Source organism: Crotalus tigris, unplaced genomic scaffold, assembly GCF_016545835.1.
Source record: "Crotalus tigris isolate CLP2741 ecotype Arizona unplaced genomic scaffold, ASM1654583v1 scf7180000017741.1442986301:2390832, whole genome shotgun sequence".
Classification (NCBI taxonomy): Eukaryota; Metazoa; Chordata; class Lepidosauria; order Squamata; family Viperidae; genus Crotalus; species Crotalus tigris.
In genome coordinates, this window is record NW_024096608.1 from 2,100,364 (window position 1) to 2,119,560 (window position 19,197).

The window sequence follows — 19,197 nt, forward strand, 5'->3', positions numbered from 1 at the left end:
AAGAGGACTTTTGTGGTAGGTTTCCCCTTCTTTTTAGAGAACAATACTTTTTTTCCCTTTAACCCTCCCCACTGAATTTCTGTTGTCCCATTGGCTTCATTTGGTCTTCTTCATAACCTCAATATTCTCTTAGGCAAACTCAAATAGTGTCTAATTAATTAATGTTGGGAATTTCTTAAAGGGTAATCCCAATTTTTTTTTACCTCAGATATGTCTCAAAAGGAGTCACAGTCAGCGAGACAGGTGATCATCTAAATTTATCAGATAAATAAATAATGTTCTCCAGGATAATCTATCCCTAACTTGTTCCTTCAGGTCTTCCAACTATCAATCTACCCCCTTGCTAATGGAAAAAGAGAAGAAGAGGACAACCAATAGCAAGGGGGTGGATTTACAGTTGGAAGACCGGAAGGAACAAGTTGGGGATAGATTCTCCTGGAGAACATTATTTATTTCTTTGATAAATTTAGATGACCACCTTTCTCACTGAATGTGACTCTGGATGGTGTACAACCAATAGTTAAAGCAATGTGTTCACTAATAGCATCAACTGAATGAGACATAAGCGATCAATCAATCAATCAATCAATATAAAGATCCAGTTCTCGTGGAAGGAAAAAGAAGAAGATGGCCAGCAGGAAGGTACTGTAGATGGACTTAGTGGTGATGGGGCCACCATTAGAAGACTTGAAGGACCAGATTAGGAAGAAGATCACAGAGAAGATCTATGTGGTTGCTAAGAATCAGCATCAACTTGATAATGAATTGATTTTGTAACTATTCAGTGCATCTTAAGAGATAATACTGCCTAGTTAAGCTACTTTGAAAATGAGAGGTTTTAAAAAAAAACCTATAACAGTGGTTCTCAACCTGTGGGTCGGGACCCCATTTGGGGTCGAACGACCATTTCACGGGGGTCGCCAAACAACGCAGTGCGCCATTTTTTCCCCCTTTTCCTTAGCTGTGCTACTCCCTTTTATTCTATTGGCTTTTGAAAGCCAATAGAATAGACTCTCTTGAATAGAGTCTAATTCTATTGGCTTTCAAAAGCCAATAGGAATTGTCCAGGCTGTCTCTTTCCCGCCAAAAGTCCCATTTTGCAAACGGTGCTGCACCAGTTGAGTAGTCCTCGACTTACAACCGGTTGAGTAGTCCTCGACTTACGACCGGTTGGGGGTCACAGCATTAAAAAGGTTGAGAACCACTGCCCTATAATATATAGGCAACACAAAGATAAGTTGATCTCACCTTCCTTCTAACTAGGCCATACTGTGCTCTGTTGGTAGCATTGCCATTGAATCCCACTAACACAATGGGATCCTTATATGTCTCCTCCAAAGGAACTCCGATTAAATTCAGAAGGTTTTATTCTAGATTGCCTGAGATTGCAATTTCTCAGTGCAAATCCTTGGTGACTTTAATGCAAGGATTGAAAATAATTTAAATACAGCAGTAAGAAGACAAAAATTTGTCAGAAGTAAATTTAAGGAGAAGGAACTTTACTAAAATTCTTTGAGCAAAGACGGCCTAATAAGGACAAAAAATCTAAATGCCACGATACTAAAAGCAGGGCAAAGGAAGGACAAGTCCTCCGACTGAAATAAGTAATTTTAGTTACATTTTGGGTTGAAACATCTATATAATGTCTATTTTATTCATGGAATGCTCTTAAAAGCAGTAAACAAATGATATGTTATTGGCTCATTCCCACAAACTCTTAATAATCATTTTGGGTGCTTTTTCCATGGTATGTATTTGGAATGAGGGATGGGTTAAGGGTTGACAGATGTCAAGGCCTGAACAAATTCAGGAAGACTTTCCCAAACTCGATGAAGATTTATGTGACCTGGGGAGAAACAAGAGTAAGCATGGCAGATAAATTAAGCCAAAGAGATTAGAAAGGATCAGTGATTTATGAAACATGATTCAGTATTCAACAGATTGGAGACAAGAAATATGAAAACTTCTTGGCTCAGAAATTTCCCAAAGAAGAAGATGAGGCTCTTAAAGGGTAGCTTAACCTGTGATTTCTATATATTTTTCCACACATTTTTATATCAAGGACTAGATTTGCAGAATACAGAATAACAGAATTGGAAAGGACTTGGAGGTCTTCTAGTCCAGCCCTCTTTTGAGCAGGAGACTTTATACCATCCCAGACAAATGATTGTACAATCTCTTCTTAAGAACCCCCAGTGTTGGAGAACCCACAACTTCTGGAGGCAATTTATTCCACTTATTAATTGTTCTCACTGTCAGGAAATTTCTCCTTAATTCTAAGTTGGTTCTCTCCTTGGATAATCTTCCATCTGTTACTTCTGGTTCTGCCCTCAGGTGCTTTGGAGAATAGGTTGACCCCTTCTTCTCCCCTCAAGTACTGGAAGACTGCTATCATGTGTCCCCTAGTCCTTATAAGGACAAGGTCCTGTGGGCAACTGGTTGTCATGTTGAACTAGAAGTTGCAGCCAAAACTGTCCTTGAAGAGACTGTAAACAGATATGGAAGAATGTGCTTTGAAAATTAGAACTGCCTCATCAAATTGGGAGCATCACGATGGAGTTTAGGAACAGATAAATGCTCCTTTCTCGTCTGACTTGGTTGCTTCAGAGGTTGTAAAATTAATCCTGCCTGGGTTTCCATCCAAGAGAAGTAGGATCAACTGCCAAAAGTGAATTTAGTGTGGTGAGAACAAGCATCTTCTTCATTGCATGTGTTCAAATCCATCTCAAGATATCTCCAAACTACATTTGGGAGAAATGAAAACCGCTCTGAATAAAAAGGATGATGATAGGTTCTGGGGTTAGTGTAGGGTGAGTTTTCCAAGAAATCTGCTACATTAAACTTTATATCATGCAAAGAAATTGATTATAAAACATAAAACTTGCATATTAGGGAAGGAGAAACACATGTGTGGGTAGAAATCTTAAGCTATGAATGCAAGGATGGGAGGTAAAGAACTGAATTTGGGAAATAAAAAAAGTAGAATCAAGCAAAATCAGATGCCCACATCTTTTAAACAACTGTTGGCTGCTTATATTGTTAATGATAGATTTAAAACTGGTAGTATGGTATTGCAAAACAGTTTAATCTCTTGGATGCAGGCCATTCATCATCCAATTTCTGACCACTATATCAGCCCATGAAGAAACCTGGCCAAGCAGAAGCACAGTCACTTCTAGATAAGTTCTTGAAGAGGATCAGATTCCTCTGTTTCTTCCTCTTTCTCACCCCCCCCTTTTAAAAAAAAATTCTGCAATGTTCTAAGCCAACATTTAATGCCAACGCAGCCCAAAGTAAAGAGACCTCATGCTCAGTTTTAATTTGGAGGGGGAAAAAAATAATCTAGTAAAAAAAAATATCTGGATGAAGTTGGAAACCTTGACATCAGAAAGACTTTCACTTGCTTTGCATGTGGTTCAGAAGGCTTATTTTCTATTTTGCACCCCTTACTGTACTTGATAAAGATGCCACAAACCTGATTTTCCAAACACAGCCCACTGTCTCAGCTCAGAGAGAGCCCTCTTCCATTTCTTTGTCATTAGAATAGAACAGAGCTGGAAGGGACCTTGGAGGTCTTCTAGTCCAGCCCAATAGTGCTCCCATCATCCCATCTCCTTTCTTTCTTCCACTATAAGATCCCTGGCAAAGAGAACTGGTGTTACCATCACTTTGCTCCACAACCCATCCAGCTGTTTCTAAAACTTAAAGGAAAGAGAGAAAAGATGTCACCACTGCTGGTGGATGTTGGGCAGGAGGAGAGAGGAAGAGGGCTTGGCACATGTTAGCGAACTGAAGGAGGGAGATAACCATAGAAGAGGACTAGCCAGGCAACTTGCCAACATGTTCGTGGCTTGTTTCAAGAAACATTCAAGACAGCATTTTATAGGATTTGCTTAATCCCGAAGGCTCAAGGACAAATAGGACAACTTGGAGTCTTCCAGAGCTCCTTGAAGCTCAGTTTCCATAAATTCCATCCAATGTGACCAGTGGAAAGACAGTGTAGACATAACAGTCCAACAGTCTGAAGGATTATAGTCATTGGATGTAGGATGCCCAGAAGCAAAGGAAGACCATTCCTTGTCTCCAGGGTTGCCCAAATAGGTTGTGGGGCAAGAGAGAAACCTGGTTTGTCTGAGTCCTTGCATAAATCCTGGTCCCAAACCCTTCCTCCTAAAAAAAATAATTTGCTATCTGATGACAGAACTTCATTCTGTTCATGGTAAGGCTGGCACAATTAAGCAACATTAAGAAGATTTGGGGAAATATTTGTGTTTGCGTCTTGTCTTCCTTTTACTCTTTCCGCCTTCCTTTCAGTGAAGGGCAGTCAGAAATGTGAGCTCAACTGCCGAGCGGTCGGCTATCGCTTCTACGTGAGGCAGGCAGAGAAAGTCATTGACGGGACACCGTGCGATCAAAATGGAACCTCCGTCTGCGTGTCAGGGCAATGCAAGGTAAGAAGAATATCACCCTTGAAGTTGGAAGCTTCCTCTTCCATCTGATTCCTGTGGCTTTATATAACCAAAAGAGAACATAAATATTTTCTGTACATTTCTTTGGACTTCTTTTTATAGATAAACACAATCTTTTTCTGTAAGTCTAGGTTTCTCCACTTGTCCACATCTGGAGAGGATCAGACATGTTCTTGGAAGTTATTTTTAGTGATTCAAAGCATAGTTGGAAGCTTGAGTTATCTTTGTAGATGGATGATATGGCTGGGTTTCAGATTATTTATTAAGGCATCTTTTGATATAAGGCTGAAAGCCAGGAGACTGTTGTTGTTTTGATCCAAGCTGAATCCACATAATGCCCAAAGGCCAACTTCACAATATGGCCATACTCGTTGGAAGAGAAGATACAAACATGGAAAGAAATTTGTCTATGATCATTTACTCGCAATGAGTAACACTCAGTTGGATTCATGTCAGAATACACCATGGAGCGATTGTACTGTAAAACCAAGGAAACATGTTGGGTGCGTAAATGATCACATAGCTTTTTAACATTCTCATTCACAGATGTTCTTCACATGTTTGTTTATATAAATCAGAGTCTGGAAAAAGAGCGATTTTGGCTTCCTCTTTGCAGATAACACTGCTGAATAACACAGAGACTTCAAATCTTTTCAGCCCAAAGAAATCCTGAGACAATCTCAGGCTCTTGACCAATTAAGTCAAGCCTTCTGGGTCCAACGGGATCCATTTTGGAAACTCATTTCGATAGGCCAAAGGGTGCAAGCCCTTTATATCATGATTCCCCATGAACATATCCTTGGCTGCCATCACCAGAGCTGCTGGTAGCAAATCCAAACCCAAATTTCTTGCTGTGTAAATACGTATTTCCTTAAGGTGTTCTTAGTGCTCTCTGAGCTTGGCTGTTTTCTTGCAGATGTTTCATTACCCAAAGTAGGTGACGTCAGATCAACAATCAAGAAATAAACAATACCCCGGTCAAGGAACTGTCAAACAAGCTAACAGTAAACAGCCCAACCAAAAGACCCCCAAGATCATTTCCACCATCATGGACAGGGCAAACCACTAGAATATAAACTGAGAGCAAACCCCACTCCTTACTAGCAACTGATGAGGTTGCCTAGTTGGGTAATGAAACATCTGCAAGAAAACAGCCAAGCTCGGAGAGCAACAAGGACCTCTAATTTCAATTCTGACCTACAAAATATTCTCCTTTGTGTATTTCCTTTTCTTTGTCCTGAATTTCCCAGCATATCATTTTGACGGATGTCTTTGACTTTGTAAAGAGTGTGAAAAATGCCTCTCTGCCATGCTTTTAAAAGGCCTTTGTAGTGTGTGTGGACCCACACACTTTGGGGAAAGAGGAGGAGGTTCTTGAAAGCAACCTGATTATTGCATTCAGATAAGTAGATATTATGAAATTGCCATAACTGTCACTTCTCTTTCAAGGCTATTTACGCGCTCATTGTACTTGCTGTCAGAAAGCTTTTCATGTCCAGGTGTGGACTCCTTTTAAGATTGCAACGGGGGCATTGTGCATATAGACAGAGCTGTGTGTGATTCAAGGAGATATTAGGCACTCTTCCGACAAGGATCAGTGCGGTGAAACCTGAAGGGAAGCAGGTACAATTGCTTCCTTCTTCCACGATTTTATCCTGCAACTGTTTGGTAAGAAACATTTTTAAGCTTGTTGACTTAAGCAAAAAGTAGACTGGACCTGTGAACACCTGACTTGAGTTTCTCCCCTCGCTTTGTCCTTGACCATTCTATTTCAGTTGTGGTTGCACACTGCATTGCTTGTCTAAGTGGGGTTTCATTCCTTTTTTGAAGACCATGGATGGCTGTCCCAAAGGTGCTTTTCCAAAAGGCAACTGGGTTTTCTTGGGTTTTTTGTTGTTGTTTTTGTTTCCCTTGAAAAAAGGAAAGTTTCGCTTCTCATCCAAGCAGCAGCAGCAGCTCCTTCTCCTCCTTCTCCTTCTCCTTCTCCTTCTCCTCCTCCTCCTCTTCCTCCTCCTCCTCCTCCTCCTCCTCCTCCTCCTCCTCCTCCTCCTCCTCCTTCTTCTTCTTCTTCTTTCTTCTATGACCTGGATGCTTGAAAATCACCATGGACCATAGATTAGTTTTCAGATGTATGACATTTTCAGTTGAGGGGTGGCCAAGGAGAAGACCTGGACAGAAAGTTGGCCTATGGTCTATTATTGCATTGTAATTTCTTATATTTCTATTATTGAAGAGATACATTATGGGATGAAAAAAAAAATGAGACAGTGCAGAATGACATCAGGCAGTTTTCTCAATCTCAGCAGCTGGAAGATAGGTGGACTTCAACTCCCAGAAGTCCTCAGCCAGCAGAGCTGTAAGGAACTACAAAGGAAGAATGATTTGGCAGACACAATGAACCTCTTGGGCATAAATATCTTTCATTTGCCTTTGTTTTCCCTGGGGTCCAATTCAGAGAGTTTACAAAGGAGGAACTTATATTTTGGGCTTGGTGGACTTTGAAAATTGTTGAGAAGATATATATTCCTTTAATAGGCCTTCAGTGCCATCTGCTGGGTGATTTGTTATAGTCCCATTTATGCCACGAGGATCATACGAGAAGAGTTGATTTCAAGTTGCTGAAGAAGCAGAGAGCAGAAGGGAAGTAAGAAATAATGAGTAGCAAATAAATAAACCATTGACCTAGATTTAATTTAGGTTAATTCATCCCTGATGAGGCATGCTAAAATAGACTTTTTTTTCTTATTAGAAAAACGAGGAGTGTATTCTGCACAGTTATACAAAATTATGCAGACACTTAGATGCTGAACCACACGGTGGCGCCAAACTCACAATAATGCACAACAGTTGTAGACTTTTCTGTTCCTCTTAAAGAAATTTCTGGAGGGGGGGGGAGATTGCCCACTCTCTTAAGAAATCCTATTTTCAGTCTGTATCCCTGATCAGCACTGGTCCTCACCCCACAATTATCCCCTTATTCTGCCACTGATGTGACCACAAAAAAGGGACCGTAGTTTCCCCTGTTGAGTGAGCGTCATTATGGCCCCCAATATTTCATTTAATGTGTCTTTTCTAAAGCAGCGCAAAACTGAATGGATCTTCTGGCCAGCAGGCCTCTGGTTTCATTTTTACAAATAAAGATTTCACAGAACGGCGAGGACGCTCACCTCCATCACTGACAGTGATGTGATGTGTGATGATGGCCCAACCTAGTCTTCTAGGGAAAAGACCTGTGCACCAATAGAAGAGAATATTTATCACTCAGGGTTGAATTGTGGGGTCCTTGGTGCTCTCTGAGCTGGGTGGTTTTCTCGCAGACATTTCATGACCCAACTAGATGACATCATCAGTGCTAGAAGGGAATGGGGTTTGTGGAGAGGAGGAGAGGAGGGCTACTGTGGGATCCTTGGTGCTCTCTGAGTTTGGTGGTTTTCTTCCAGACTTTTCATGACCCAACTAGTCATCATCAGTGCTAGGAAGAAGTGTGGCTTGCCCCCTGTTTATACATATACATGGCTTGCCCTGTCAGTGTTGGTGGGAGTATTCCTGGGGGTCCTTGACTAGACTGTTGTTTATTGTTGGATTGTTTGTCTGAGTTGGTAGTTCCTTGACTGGGGTGTTGTGGACTTCTTGACTGCTGCTCTCATATCAGTCTTGTCAATTGTGTCAATCTGGTCACATGAAGTATTAGTACCATTTTATAAATTCCCTATTAAGGCCACATCTGGAATCCTACATCCAGGCTTGCTCACCACATTATAAAAAAATAAATAAAAATGCTGAGACTTCGGAAAAAGTGCAGAGAAGAGCAACTAGGATGATTAAAGGCCTGGAGACTGAAACATACAAAGAACGGCTGCAGGAAGTGGGTATGGCTAGTCTAGAGAAAAGAAGGACTAAGCGAGACATGATAGCAGTCTTCCAGTATTTAAGGGGCTGCCACAAAGAGGAGAGAGTCAACTTATTTTCACTTCTCTGAAGCGGTATAGGGTCTCCTGCTTGAGCAAAGGGTTGGACTAGAAGACCTCCAAGGTCCCTTCCAGCTCTATTCTGATAGATAGATAGATAGATAGATAGATAGATAGATAGATAGATAGATAGATAGATAGATAGATAGATAGATAGATAGATAGGTGTTAATCTCTGCTTATCTGGGTGTTGATTGCTGGAAGGAAGGTGTCTTGATCTTTTTCTTTCCTTTTTGGCTCTTGATGGACTCTTTTGAGTGCTATGTAGATATCATTTATCTCTATGTGACTGCTGATGGCCAATTTGTCTGAGACCAGCAGGCCTCATCCTAAGCCTAACTTAGGGCACTCATCAAATTATTGAATTAATGGGAGAAAAAAACTTAAATGCACGATCCATCATGTTTTATGGTCTAAGACAGGTTGGGCCTTAGATACTATCAAGTTTGGAAGGCAGAAAAGGTCCTAAAAGTGAGTGCAACTCACTTAGCAGCCGCCTTCCTTAGTAACAGGAATTCTGATCTCAGCTGTGGTCATAAGTCAAGAACTATCTGTAAGTACCATCAGTGGTGAAATGGCGAGAAATAAATTTTTGATTCTTATTAAAACAGGCTGCGTGTTCCAGAAGAGACTGTCTTCTTTATAAGGGAGTTGTGTCCTTTCTTTTAATATGAAAACATTTCGGGGAATGTTTTCGCCAAATGAATGTTTCTTTGTGGCTGGGTAGGTAATGCTATCGAACAAACAGTGCTCAGATTTTTTTTTTTGTTCCAAACTGCTTTGAAACTTGATCTCCCGTGTGGTCAAAATAAACTCAGATTCCAGCATAAAGGACAACTTGTCAAGATTATTGAATTTGCAGTGCTGCCATATTTATGCCCGGTCATAATTCCACCTTAGCCAGAGGCACCCACAATTTGGGTGGAAAAAGGCAGTTTGTTTGTGCAATTGCAAAAGGAAACTTTATATTCCAGTAAAGCCATAACATGTTGACTTTTAGTGTCTCCCAGAAAGAACGGTTAGTATTTCTGTGCATTAAGAGCGGTAAACCCCCATTTGGTAGCTAGAGAGGTCATCTACTAAGGTGGAACAGGAATGGCCGTGTGGGGGAATAAATAAAAAATACAAGGATTTTTGGTTTTCATACCATTTCTTGGAGATCCTCCTTCTATGGTCAGTTGGCCTTCTTCTGGGGAACCTGGTAGTTAAAACCTCAGGATAAGAGTCAGCAAATGAATCAAACCAACATGCAGAATCATAGCCTCGAACCAAACGCAACTGGGACACCATGACGGAATGGAATATCTGACATAAGAAGAGATTGGACAGCCACTGGTATAGTATAAGACCTCCTGCTCAAGCAGGGGGTTGGACTAGAAGATCTCCAAAGCCCCTTCCAACTCTGTTCTTCTGTATTCTGTAATATTATAACACCTTGCAGAGAAATCCCATTTTTCAACTAGCCTCCCACAGAACGAAGGTCCCATAAAACATCCTTCCCCAAGTCTCCCCCCTTTCAGAATCGCTTAACAAGACACCCCACTCGATGTTTGGGGTAGTGGCGCTCAGAGAAACCGTGTCTCCCCTGCACTCCGTAGGGTGGGAAAGAACCAGCTGGAAGGGAAGGCTGTTGTCCCAAGATCTTCCAGCTGACAGTCACAATCACTGCTGGACAGTCTTTTCCTTCGATTTGGCTGGGCTGCGGGTTTTACAGACTCCTGTGTGGTATAAATTGGAAGCATACGCAAGGCGAGGATGGGATCCAACCGAAGTTCTGGTTTTGGTTAGGCTTGGAATGGAAAAGATTTGGCCGGGCCATCTTCCTCTCCTTCTTCGGTGCCAGCCACGGGAAGGATAGCTGCAAGCTGGCAAGGTTCTAGAATAATAGAAACTAGAGATGGGCAAAGAAGAGAGGACCACACCGACGATTTCCCCAAACAATCCCGTTTTATTCTTTGTGGCCTAGAGGGGAGGCTTCAGTTCTCTCCTTTTCCCCCTTGCTTAGTTTAGTCTACGTTGCAGCTTTGCGTAAATACTACTCGAACAGGTGAGATCCCTGGAGGGAAAACTTTCTCTTACTTTTTCCAAGGCTAGTTTCAAGCCCCGAATCCTTTGTGCAATCAGAAAATCGGAAAAGTCTTTTGTTCCACAAAGGTTGCGGGTCCCAATAGCTCCTCTTATTTATGGCTAGTATTTTCTGTCCTCCTTCCTCCTAAAAAGCCACCGGGGTAGCCTGCAAAACTCAGAGTGCCATAAAACATCGGGGAAAACATAAAAAAAAGGCTCACGGGTGAAATCATCGTAAAAGATGATTTTGTAAAAACAACTGGTAACAAATCCCTGAGAACAACAGAGCAGTCGAAATGAAAAAGACGTTTGAAAATGACAAAGGGAGTGGGGTGGGGGCTATGTCGAGGGTTCCCTTAATTCTGGGCCATCCCAGAAGGAAATCCCCCCTTTTTGTAGCCTGAGGAGATTTCCTCGCAGTTCAGTTCTCTTAAGTTGAGCTTAAAAACATGCAAATAAATTACTGCGAATTCCAGATTCTCCACGAGAGATGCTTTCTTTCCCCACTGTCCTTCATTGCAAGGGACGTGCTGTGAGTAGAAAAAGAAAAAAAGAAACAGCCAGATTTGAAGGTGGACAAACTCTAGGCTGAGGGTCATCCTACGGCTTCTATCAGAGGTTCTGCAAAATCCACCTCCAAGATCTGTGAACTAGCCAGAAGAACAGAAGAATGGAGTTGGAAGGGATCTTGGACGTCCTCTATTCCAACTCCCTCCTTATACCATTTCACACAAATGGCTCTCCAGTCTCTTCTTCTTCTTCTTCTTTAATTAAGGGTTTTACAAATTTAATACAATATAACCCAAACCCCTCCCACCCCTTCCCCCCTCCCCCACTTCCCAGAGCTGATTACAGGGTAACAAATAAACAATCATAATCTAACTAACATTACCCGACTATACTATCAATCAATCTATAACATACTTTAACTCCTTTTCAAAACAAATGTTAACTAATTAAAAACAAAAGTAATAATATAATTAAACCATAACACTAAAAATAATATAAATTCAACCATATTAAACTATTAATAATAATCTAAAATCTACTCATAAGCAAGATAATACTTTTCAGTCTCATATTTCTTTTGAATATAATCAATCCATCTTCTCCAGACTGAAATATATTTTTCTTGTCTCCAGTCTCTTCTTAAAAACCTCCAGTGTTGGAGCACCCACAACTTCTGGAGGCAGGTTGTTCCACTGATTAATTGTTCTCACTGTCAGGAAATTTCTCCTTAGTTCTAGGTTGCTTCTCTCCTTGATTAGTTTCCATCTGCTGCTTCTTGTCCTGCTTAAAATTTGTAATAATGCACATGTGCAATAGACATGCCTAAATCTCTCAGAACTCTCCAGTCAGCTTGGAGACAAATAGTTTCACCTCAAGAAGGTAGATGGACCAATGGTTTTAAGGTGGATGGACCAATGGCTTCACTTCAAGATGGATGGACAAATGATTCACCTTTTACAAGAGTTGGCTGGAAAAGCTCCCAAGAGAAAGATTAATTTAGCCTGGGACATCATTTTGATAAATTTCCAGATCCCAAGCAAAGACCTCCTTCTAGCTTGATTTTCCTCCATCACCCTGTATACTGATTCTCCTCAAGTTCTACCAAGACGTTTCCCCCACATATCTTGCATTTCCTTCAGAAGAAAACTTTTGACTTCCTCTGCTCTATAACACCATTTTTATTTTTAATTAGCATCTCCCCTCTCAAGGACGCCTTGATTATTTACAGTTGAAGCATCCAAAGGACTCAACACTTTGTGATCTACCATATGTCCCTTTCGGATCTGCCTAGCTTTCCATCGCATCTGTGTGAGACCTGTAGGAAATCTCTTTAGGATGGAGTTAGCCAAGTTGGAAACATCAAGGCTCTTTCAAATATTAACCCAGCTTCTCTGCTCCAACCTGACTGCAGAGAAGGAATTCGACTGAGGCAGAGGTGTGGGATACATCTAAAGAAGATACTTTTTTCAGGTTTCTGTGTGGGTTTCTCGGTTCTGGTTGTGGGAATGGAGGGAAACTGAATTCGTCCTGTCCTGGTTGTCAATATGGACCTGCTAGGAGGAAAGGGAAACCATCTTGGATAGAGGAACAAAAACTCTTGGGTGGAATATTTAATTTTCGTCATGTTGCTGTGGGACCATTTCCTTGGATTGTCCATTTTGAGAATAGATACCTTATGTGAAGTTTGGCTTGTAGGCAACGCATGCAGTGTTTGGCTTCCGGTGCCAAAGGAGAAATGGAGAACATGTGCAAACATTAAAATAATGTCCCGCTCGCAGCATGGATGTAAAGCATTTAGAGTTTTACATAGGAGAGAGTCTAGACAAACAAGGATTTGGCACATGTTTTTTAAGACAGGGATTGGGTCAGGAAAATGAGAAGGTCAACAAGTATTCCTTGGCCGTTGAGCAGAAAGAACAAGGTTGTTTGGAAAGACAGAATAATTCAAATATGTAATTGAAGCTGCCCAGAAGAAATATATGTATTTTTTCCAAAGGTTTTGACTTTGTAGCTGCCGGAGTGAGGGCGGGAGCGCCCAATGGTTGCCCTTCAGTTTGGCTTCTTCAAGATTTGGTTTGTCTTTTCATAAGATACTGAAATTTCCCCCCCTCCTCCTCCTCATCTCTCCTGTCCTTCTTCCTCTCCTTCTCTTCCTTCCCTTCTTCCTTCCTTCCTTCCTTCCTTCCTTCCTTCCTTCCTTCCTTCCTTCCTTCCTTCCTTCCTTCCTTCCTTCCTTCCTTCCCTCCTCCTCCTCCCCTTCCCCCTCCCCCTCTTCATTGTCTGAGAGGAGCCAATGTTTTAAGCCAAAATGCCCCTGGGAAAAGCACATCACTAGGTGGTGTCATTTTCCCTGAAGCAGATCACAGAGGCCCTTCAAAGAGGCCTCCGATCCTAGCTGAGATGTCAAAGAGAAAAAGAAACACTTCTTCCAAACGTTTAATTGTCTTTCTTTCTTCATAAACTCTTTAAAACTTTTAAAATAATAATAATATTGTGGTAACACTCTTGGGTCTAATAAATGTTTTAAGCTTTCTCAAAGAGAGATTCCCTCCTGGCTGAGATGTAAGGAGAAGATCTAAATACTCTTCAAATTATTTATTGTGGTTTTCTTTTCCTTCACCAAGCCTTTTTTTAATGCAAAGAACTGCACCTTTAAAACAATATTGCTTTAAAGTTCTAGCGGTTGGATTAAAAAAAATAGAAAAAGGCCTTTCCAGAGAGACCTTCTTTCCTGGCTGAGGTATGGAAAGGTCAAATGCCTCTTTAAGGAGAAGAAGCCACCTTCATTTCTTTCACTTTCTTTTTTGAGCATCAGAACATCTAAAGATGAAACAAGAAAGCAACCAGGCAACTCTCCATTCTATCAGACCACAATAGTTTTAACCCTGCTAGATTATTCTCAAGGATTTCCCCAGGGTTGCAATGCTACAACATTCATCTATACACAGAAGGAAACTCAACTGAACACATCAACCCAGAATTGTCACTTGAGACACCAATGACCAGGCTCAAATTATCCTACTTTGGATGTGAAGACTTAGGTCTCTGGAGAAGGCTTTGATACTGGAACAGGTGAAGGAAAGAAAAGAAGAGGACAATCAGAAGCAAGATGGATGGATTCCATTGCAGGAGTGATGGGGTATCTCTGGAAAACCTGAAGGACCTGGTTAGAGAGATAACATCATAGAGAAAACTTATCAGAGTAGTCACAAGGAGTCAGCACCCACTTGAAGACACCTAGTCAATCAATCAACCAATCAATCCTGTATCAACTCTCCCATGTAGTTGGGTTAGTGGAGTCCTTGGTGCTCTCTGAGCTTGGTAGTTTTCTTGCAGATGTTACATTACCCAACTAGGTAACATCATCATCACAACTAGTTACTGAATTGGTTCATGAAACATCTGCAAGAAAACCACCCAGCTCAGAGAGCACCAAGGATCCCATGATCCTCCTCCTCTTCCTTCCACAAACCCCACTCCCTCCCAGCACTGAAGGTGTTACCTCGTTGGGTCATGAAATGTCTGCAAGAAAGCCACCAAACTCAGAGAGCACCAAGGACCTCTGACCTACAAATATTCTCTTCTATGGGCAGTTGAGTTTGACAGCCACTCTTGTCAATGTCAAGCTATTGTCTGCTCACTGCCCCGTTCATCTGGCAATATGGGAATGAACTTAGTGTTGTGTGCATAGAAAGCACAAACTCTTCATCAAGTCAAGGAAACAAAGCAAGCTTGAAGCGTGCCGTGTTTGCTGTGTCTCTAAAAATAGGTCCATTCTTCTCAGGACAGTGAGGCTACAGGACACCTGCTCCATCCAGACAAAACATTTTGTTCCACCCAAGATCACCCGGCCTGGATGTACAGTGCCACAAAGTTCCCACACATCATCTAGACAAGAAACCTGCTCCTGCTACGGCGCTTAGCTACAACTCATCCTGGCTAATGAAACTTCAAATGACCCCCTTCTGCTAATGAAAAGCATTCTGATAATTAGTTACTTCTCAACCTGAACAATCCCAGTTCAAACTCTTTGAATGAGAGAGTCTGCCTGCAAAGAAAAGGAGTCTCCTTTGGTTTCCAAAGTAGGATTCCAGACTCCCAAGAGCTCCTGCCCCATCGCAGATTTCCCCAAGGCCGGCTTTTCATTGGGAGCAGACGTGAAAACTCCTTGACCTCGACCGCCTGGAGCAGAGACGAAGCCCACTGAATGGCCCGGCCCCGTCTGTCTGATGCCGTAATTGGTAAAAAGGGCCCATCCTTCACCGTGGAGATGTCTCAAGGAAGGGCAGCAGCTGCTAACAAATTCATCGGAGGCCCAGGCTAATCTTAGAATAATTAAGCCATGTTTGTTTTCCCACACACACACTTAGAAAGGCAGACAATCGGCTCACCATCTCCTACAACAAGCTGGGCTTTGCAGCCTCCCTGTCTGCCTTGCCGTCTTTTGCCCAGCTCATTGTTGTGCCCGTGTTGGCATTCAAGTGGTGTGTCCCACAAATCATATCTTCAAACACTTCCAAGAAGTCGGGATTTCTGACAGCCAGTCAGAGACCAGCGTTCCCATGCAAATTGTGGCTTTCAAGGCCAGAAATGGGGCTGGGGAATTTAAAAAAAATTGCCCCCTCATTTTTTCCTTCAGGATTTGAAGTGATAGGAGAGGACCATGGAAAGGTGGTATCTGTAGAAAGCGTCTTCCTTTGTCGCTTGAAAAACTCTCCCCTACCTTCTCACTAGGCCGAGAACAAAGTGTCCATTGTTAATTCTGTTTTCCTGGATTTGGTTGATTTGAATCACTGTTTTTTTGGTTGTTTTTTTTTTGGTTTGGGAGCAGACAGAGGTATATTTTGGGAATATAACCATTGGTAAGAGTTCAATGTTCACAATTTATTTTAGGAAATTCTTTGACGGGCCAAAAACAGCCAACTTTGCTCCTGGAACTCTTTGCTTTCCTGGACAGAATTCCTCTAAGATTTTCAAAAGTTGTTAATCAAATTTTAAAAAAAAATTGTGTGACAGGCGAAGGAAATTGCCATGGTAAAGTGTGGTTTATTAGCGCATTATGCCAACTCAATTTTTGTAGTTGGTAAACAAGAATTTATTGTCTAGAGCACCACCTCACCAGTTGGGAGTAGTCACTAATAAAAACTAACTGGCTCAGAGGTGATTCACAACCCAGCAACCAATGCTACCAGGTATTCCTCATTTAGCATCTGCCTCGTTTAGCAACTCTTTGCAGTTACAGCAGAGATGAAAAGAGAGTTTGCTACCAATTCTCACATTGACAACCCCTGCAAAGGAAAGGAAAACTGAAGTCAGATCATAAGCACAACTGCAGTTTCACTCCTCAGTGACCAAGTGGCCCATCCCAATTGTAGTTATTAAATGAGGACTCCCTGTTATAATGGGTTTCTACAATTCAATATCAAACTTTCTTTCCTCATCACTATCTAGTTTTCCAGTCTACTAAGGGCACCGTTACTTGCCTCTGAACAATATTTTCTATGCAGAAAATCAGCTTTTTCCTACAGTTACATAGATCGGATTGAATTGGTTGGGATCCAGCTCTGGTGTAAACTATACCTCTTCAGGAAAACTGAAAATAGGAATGTTTGCAGACCGTTAAGGCTGTCCCTCTTCAAAGGGGTGTTTGTAGTTAAGAATAAACCTTCAGTTTCTCCTCACAAGGCCAGCTCAGTAGTCAAATTGTTTAACTATGGCAAAGTGCATTTTGTGCAACACAGATGCCTTAACTTTCTTTTCTAAGTCAGGAGCATGACGGGAGAAGGAGACAGAAAAGAAAAAGGAGAGGAAGAAAGAGGGGTAGGGAAAAAGGAGGTTTTTTTTAAAACACAGTTGCTGAGACATTTAACTGTAGATTACAGCTCCCCTTCAGGAAATGGCACCTTCATTTGCTGATATCCCACAGTTGCTAATGAAATAGCATTCAGATTTTAAAGGGCTGCCTCTGAAAATGATTCCATAGAACATAGAATCATAGGACTGGAAGGACCTCAGAGGTCTTCTAGTCCAACCCCCTGCTCAAGGCAGGAGGCTTTATAGCAGTGGTTCTCAATCTTTTTAATGCCGCAACCCCCAACCGGTCGTAAGTGAGGACTACTCAACCGATCGTAAGTCGAGGACTACTCAACTGGTGCAGCACCATTTGCAGAATGGGACTTTTGGCGGGCTCAGCAGGGCAGAGACAGCCTGAACAATTCCTGTTGGCTTTTGAAAGCCAATAGAATTAGACTCTATTCAAGAGAGTCTATTCTATTGGCTTTCAAAAACCAATAGAATAAAAGGGAGTAGCACAGCGAAGGAAAAGGTGGAAAAAATGGCGGACTGCGTTGTTTGGCGACCCCTGTGAAATGGTTGTTTGGCCCCAAACGGGGTCCCGACCCACAGGTTGAGAACCACTGCTTTATAGCATCTCAGTCAAATGTTGTCCAATCTTTTCTTAAAAACCTCCAGTGATGGGACACCCAAAACTTGTGAAGGCAAGCCATTTCACCGATTAATTGGTCTCACTGTCAAGAAATGTCTCCTTAGTTCTAGGTTGCTTCTCTCCTTGGTTAGTTTCCATCCGTTGCTTCTTGTCCTGCCCTCAGGCACTTTGGAGAAGAGGTTGACCCCCTCCTCTTCTTTGGGGCAGCCCCTCAAATACTGGAATACTGTTATCATGCCATCCCTAATCCTCCTCTTTGTTAGACTAGACATACCCAGTTCCTGCAACCGTTCTTCATGTGTTTTAGCTTCCGGTCCCTTAATCATTTTTGTTGCTCTTCTCTGCATTCTTTCCAGAGTCTCAACCTCTTTTTTGCATTCCTAACCATCAAAAGTGCCACCAAAAAGTGTACAAGTGTACTCCAGAGTTTTGGAGTTCATTTATTCTTATTCCCAGACTGTTCTTCAAGCAGCTTTGGGACCTTTCTGGATCAGATCAGCTACTTAGGTCAGGTGCTGCTTCCTTCATCAAAGAGGCGGAAATAAGGAATCTCCAGGAGTTTAATCTTTCCTGATAATGAGCATTTGCGAAGCCTCATTGCATTGAAAAGTATTTGCTAGGAAAATTATGAAAGCTGTGAAGCTTGAGTTAAGCCGCAGGACATTCCGGAAGAGCAATGAGAAAGAAAGTTGGAGACACAAATACAAATGGTCATATGGGATAGAAAGCCAAAACTGTCCACTTGCATTAGCACAGGTAATCAAGGGCAGTGAATGGTTTCAAAATGAACCAATGCCCAGTTTCAACATTGGGAGTAGATCTAGAATGGAATAACAGAGTCAGAAGGGACCTTGGAGGTCTTCTAGTCTAACCCCCTGCTCAGGCAGGAGATCCGATACTATTCCAGGCAAATGGCTGTCCAGTCTTGTCTTAAAAACCTCCAGTGATGGAGCGCCCACAACTTCTGGAGGCAAGCAGTTCCACTGATCAATTTTTATCACTGTCAGGAAACTTCTCCTTAGTTCTAGGTTGGTTCTCTTGATTAGTTTCCATCCGTTGCTTCTTGAAGCAACATTGAAGTGATATTGAAAGTATCTGCAATCTTCTAAAGACTTGTAAGTTAAATCATCATCATCATCATCATCATCATCATCATCATCATCATCATCAGGGCCTGGAGACAGTAGAATAGACAAGAAAGAACTGGAGAAGGTAACAAAATACAAAGACCTACAAATAGAAATAGAAAGACTGTGGCAAAAGCAAGCAAGGGTAGTACCAATAGTGATAGGCGCCTTGGGTGCAATCCCAAAACAACTGGAGCACCACTTGAACACCATTGGCATTGACAAATTTGCTATTAGTCAATTGCAAAAGGCGGCCTTATTAGGAACTGCTTCCATCCTGCGACGATATCTGTAATACCATCAAACATCCACATCTGCCTATCCCAGGTCCTGGGTAAGGACTCAATAGGTAGACAAAATGCCAAATCCAGTCTGAACATCTGGCTGACTGTGCGATGATCCATAATAATAATAATAAAGTTGGAAGGGACCTTGGAGATCTTCTAGTCCAACCCCCTGCTCAGGCAGGAAACCCTATACCATTTCAAATGTAGGTGTGTGCATGATGAACAGGAGAATTGTCTATCTTGCTGTACTGAGAAAAGATTAGAAGGACAACTAAAGATCTGCTCTTCATTTCAAGTGAATCTAGCTAATTTGTAATTCCTAAA

At 41.8% G+C, this 19,197-nt stretch overlaps 1 protein-coding gene across 4 annotated transcripts in view; it reads left to right on the plus strand.

The window, feature by feature from the left end:
* The window catches only part of THSD4 (thrombospondin type 1 domain containing 4), a 133,985-nt gene that overhangs the window by 45,958 nt on the left and 68,830 nt on the right, over positions 1-19,197 (plus strand). For all 4 annotated transcript variants that reach the window (XR_005556355.1, XM_039340169.1, XM_039340167.1 and 1 more), the window contains exon 7: positions 4,315-4,451. Coding sequence is in view for 3 of the 4 variants with exons in the window: in XM_039340169.1 (XP_039196103.1) it covers positions 4,315-4,451 (137 nt within the window). In the remaining variant the exon portion in view is untranslated. The remainder of the gene's footprint in view (positions 1-4,314; positions 4,452-19,197) is intronic.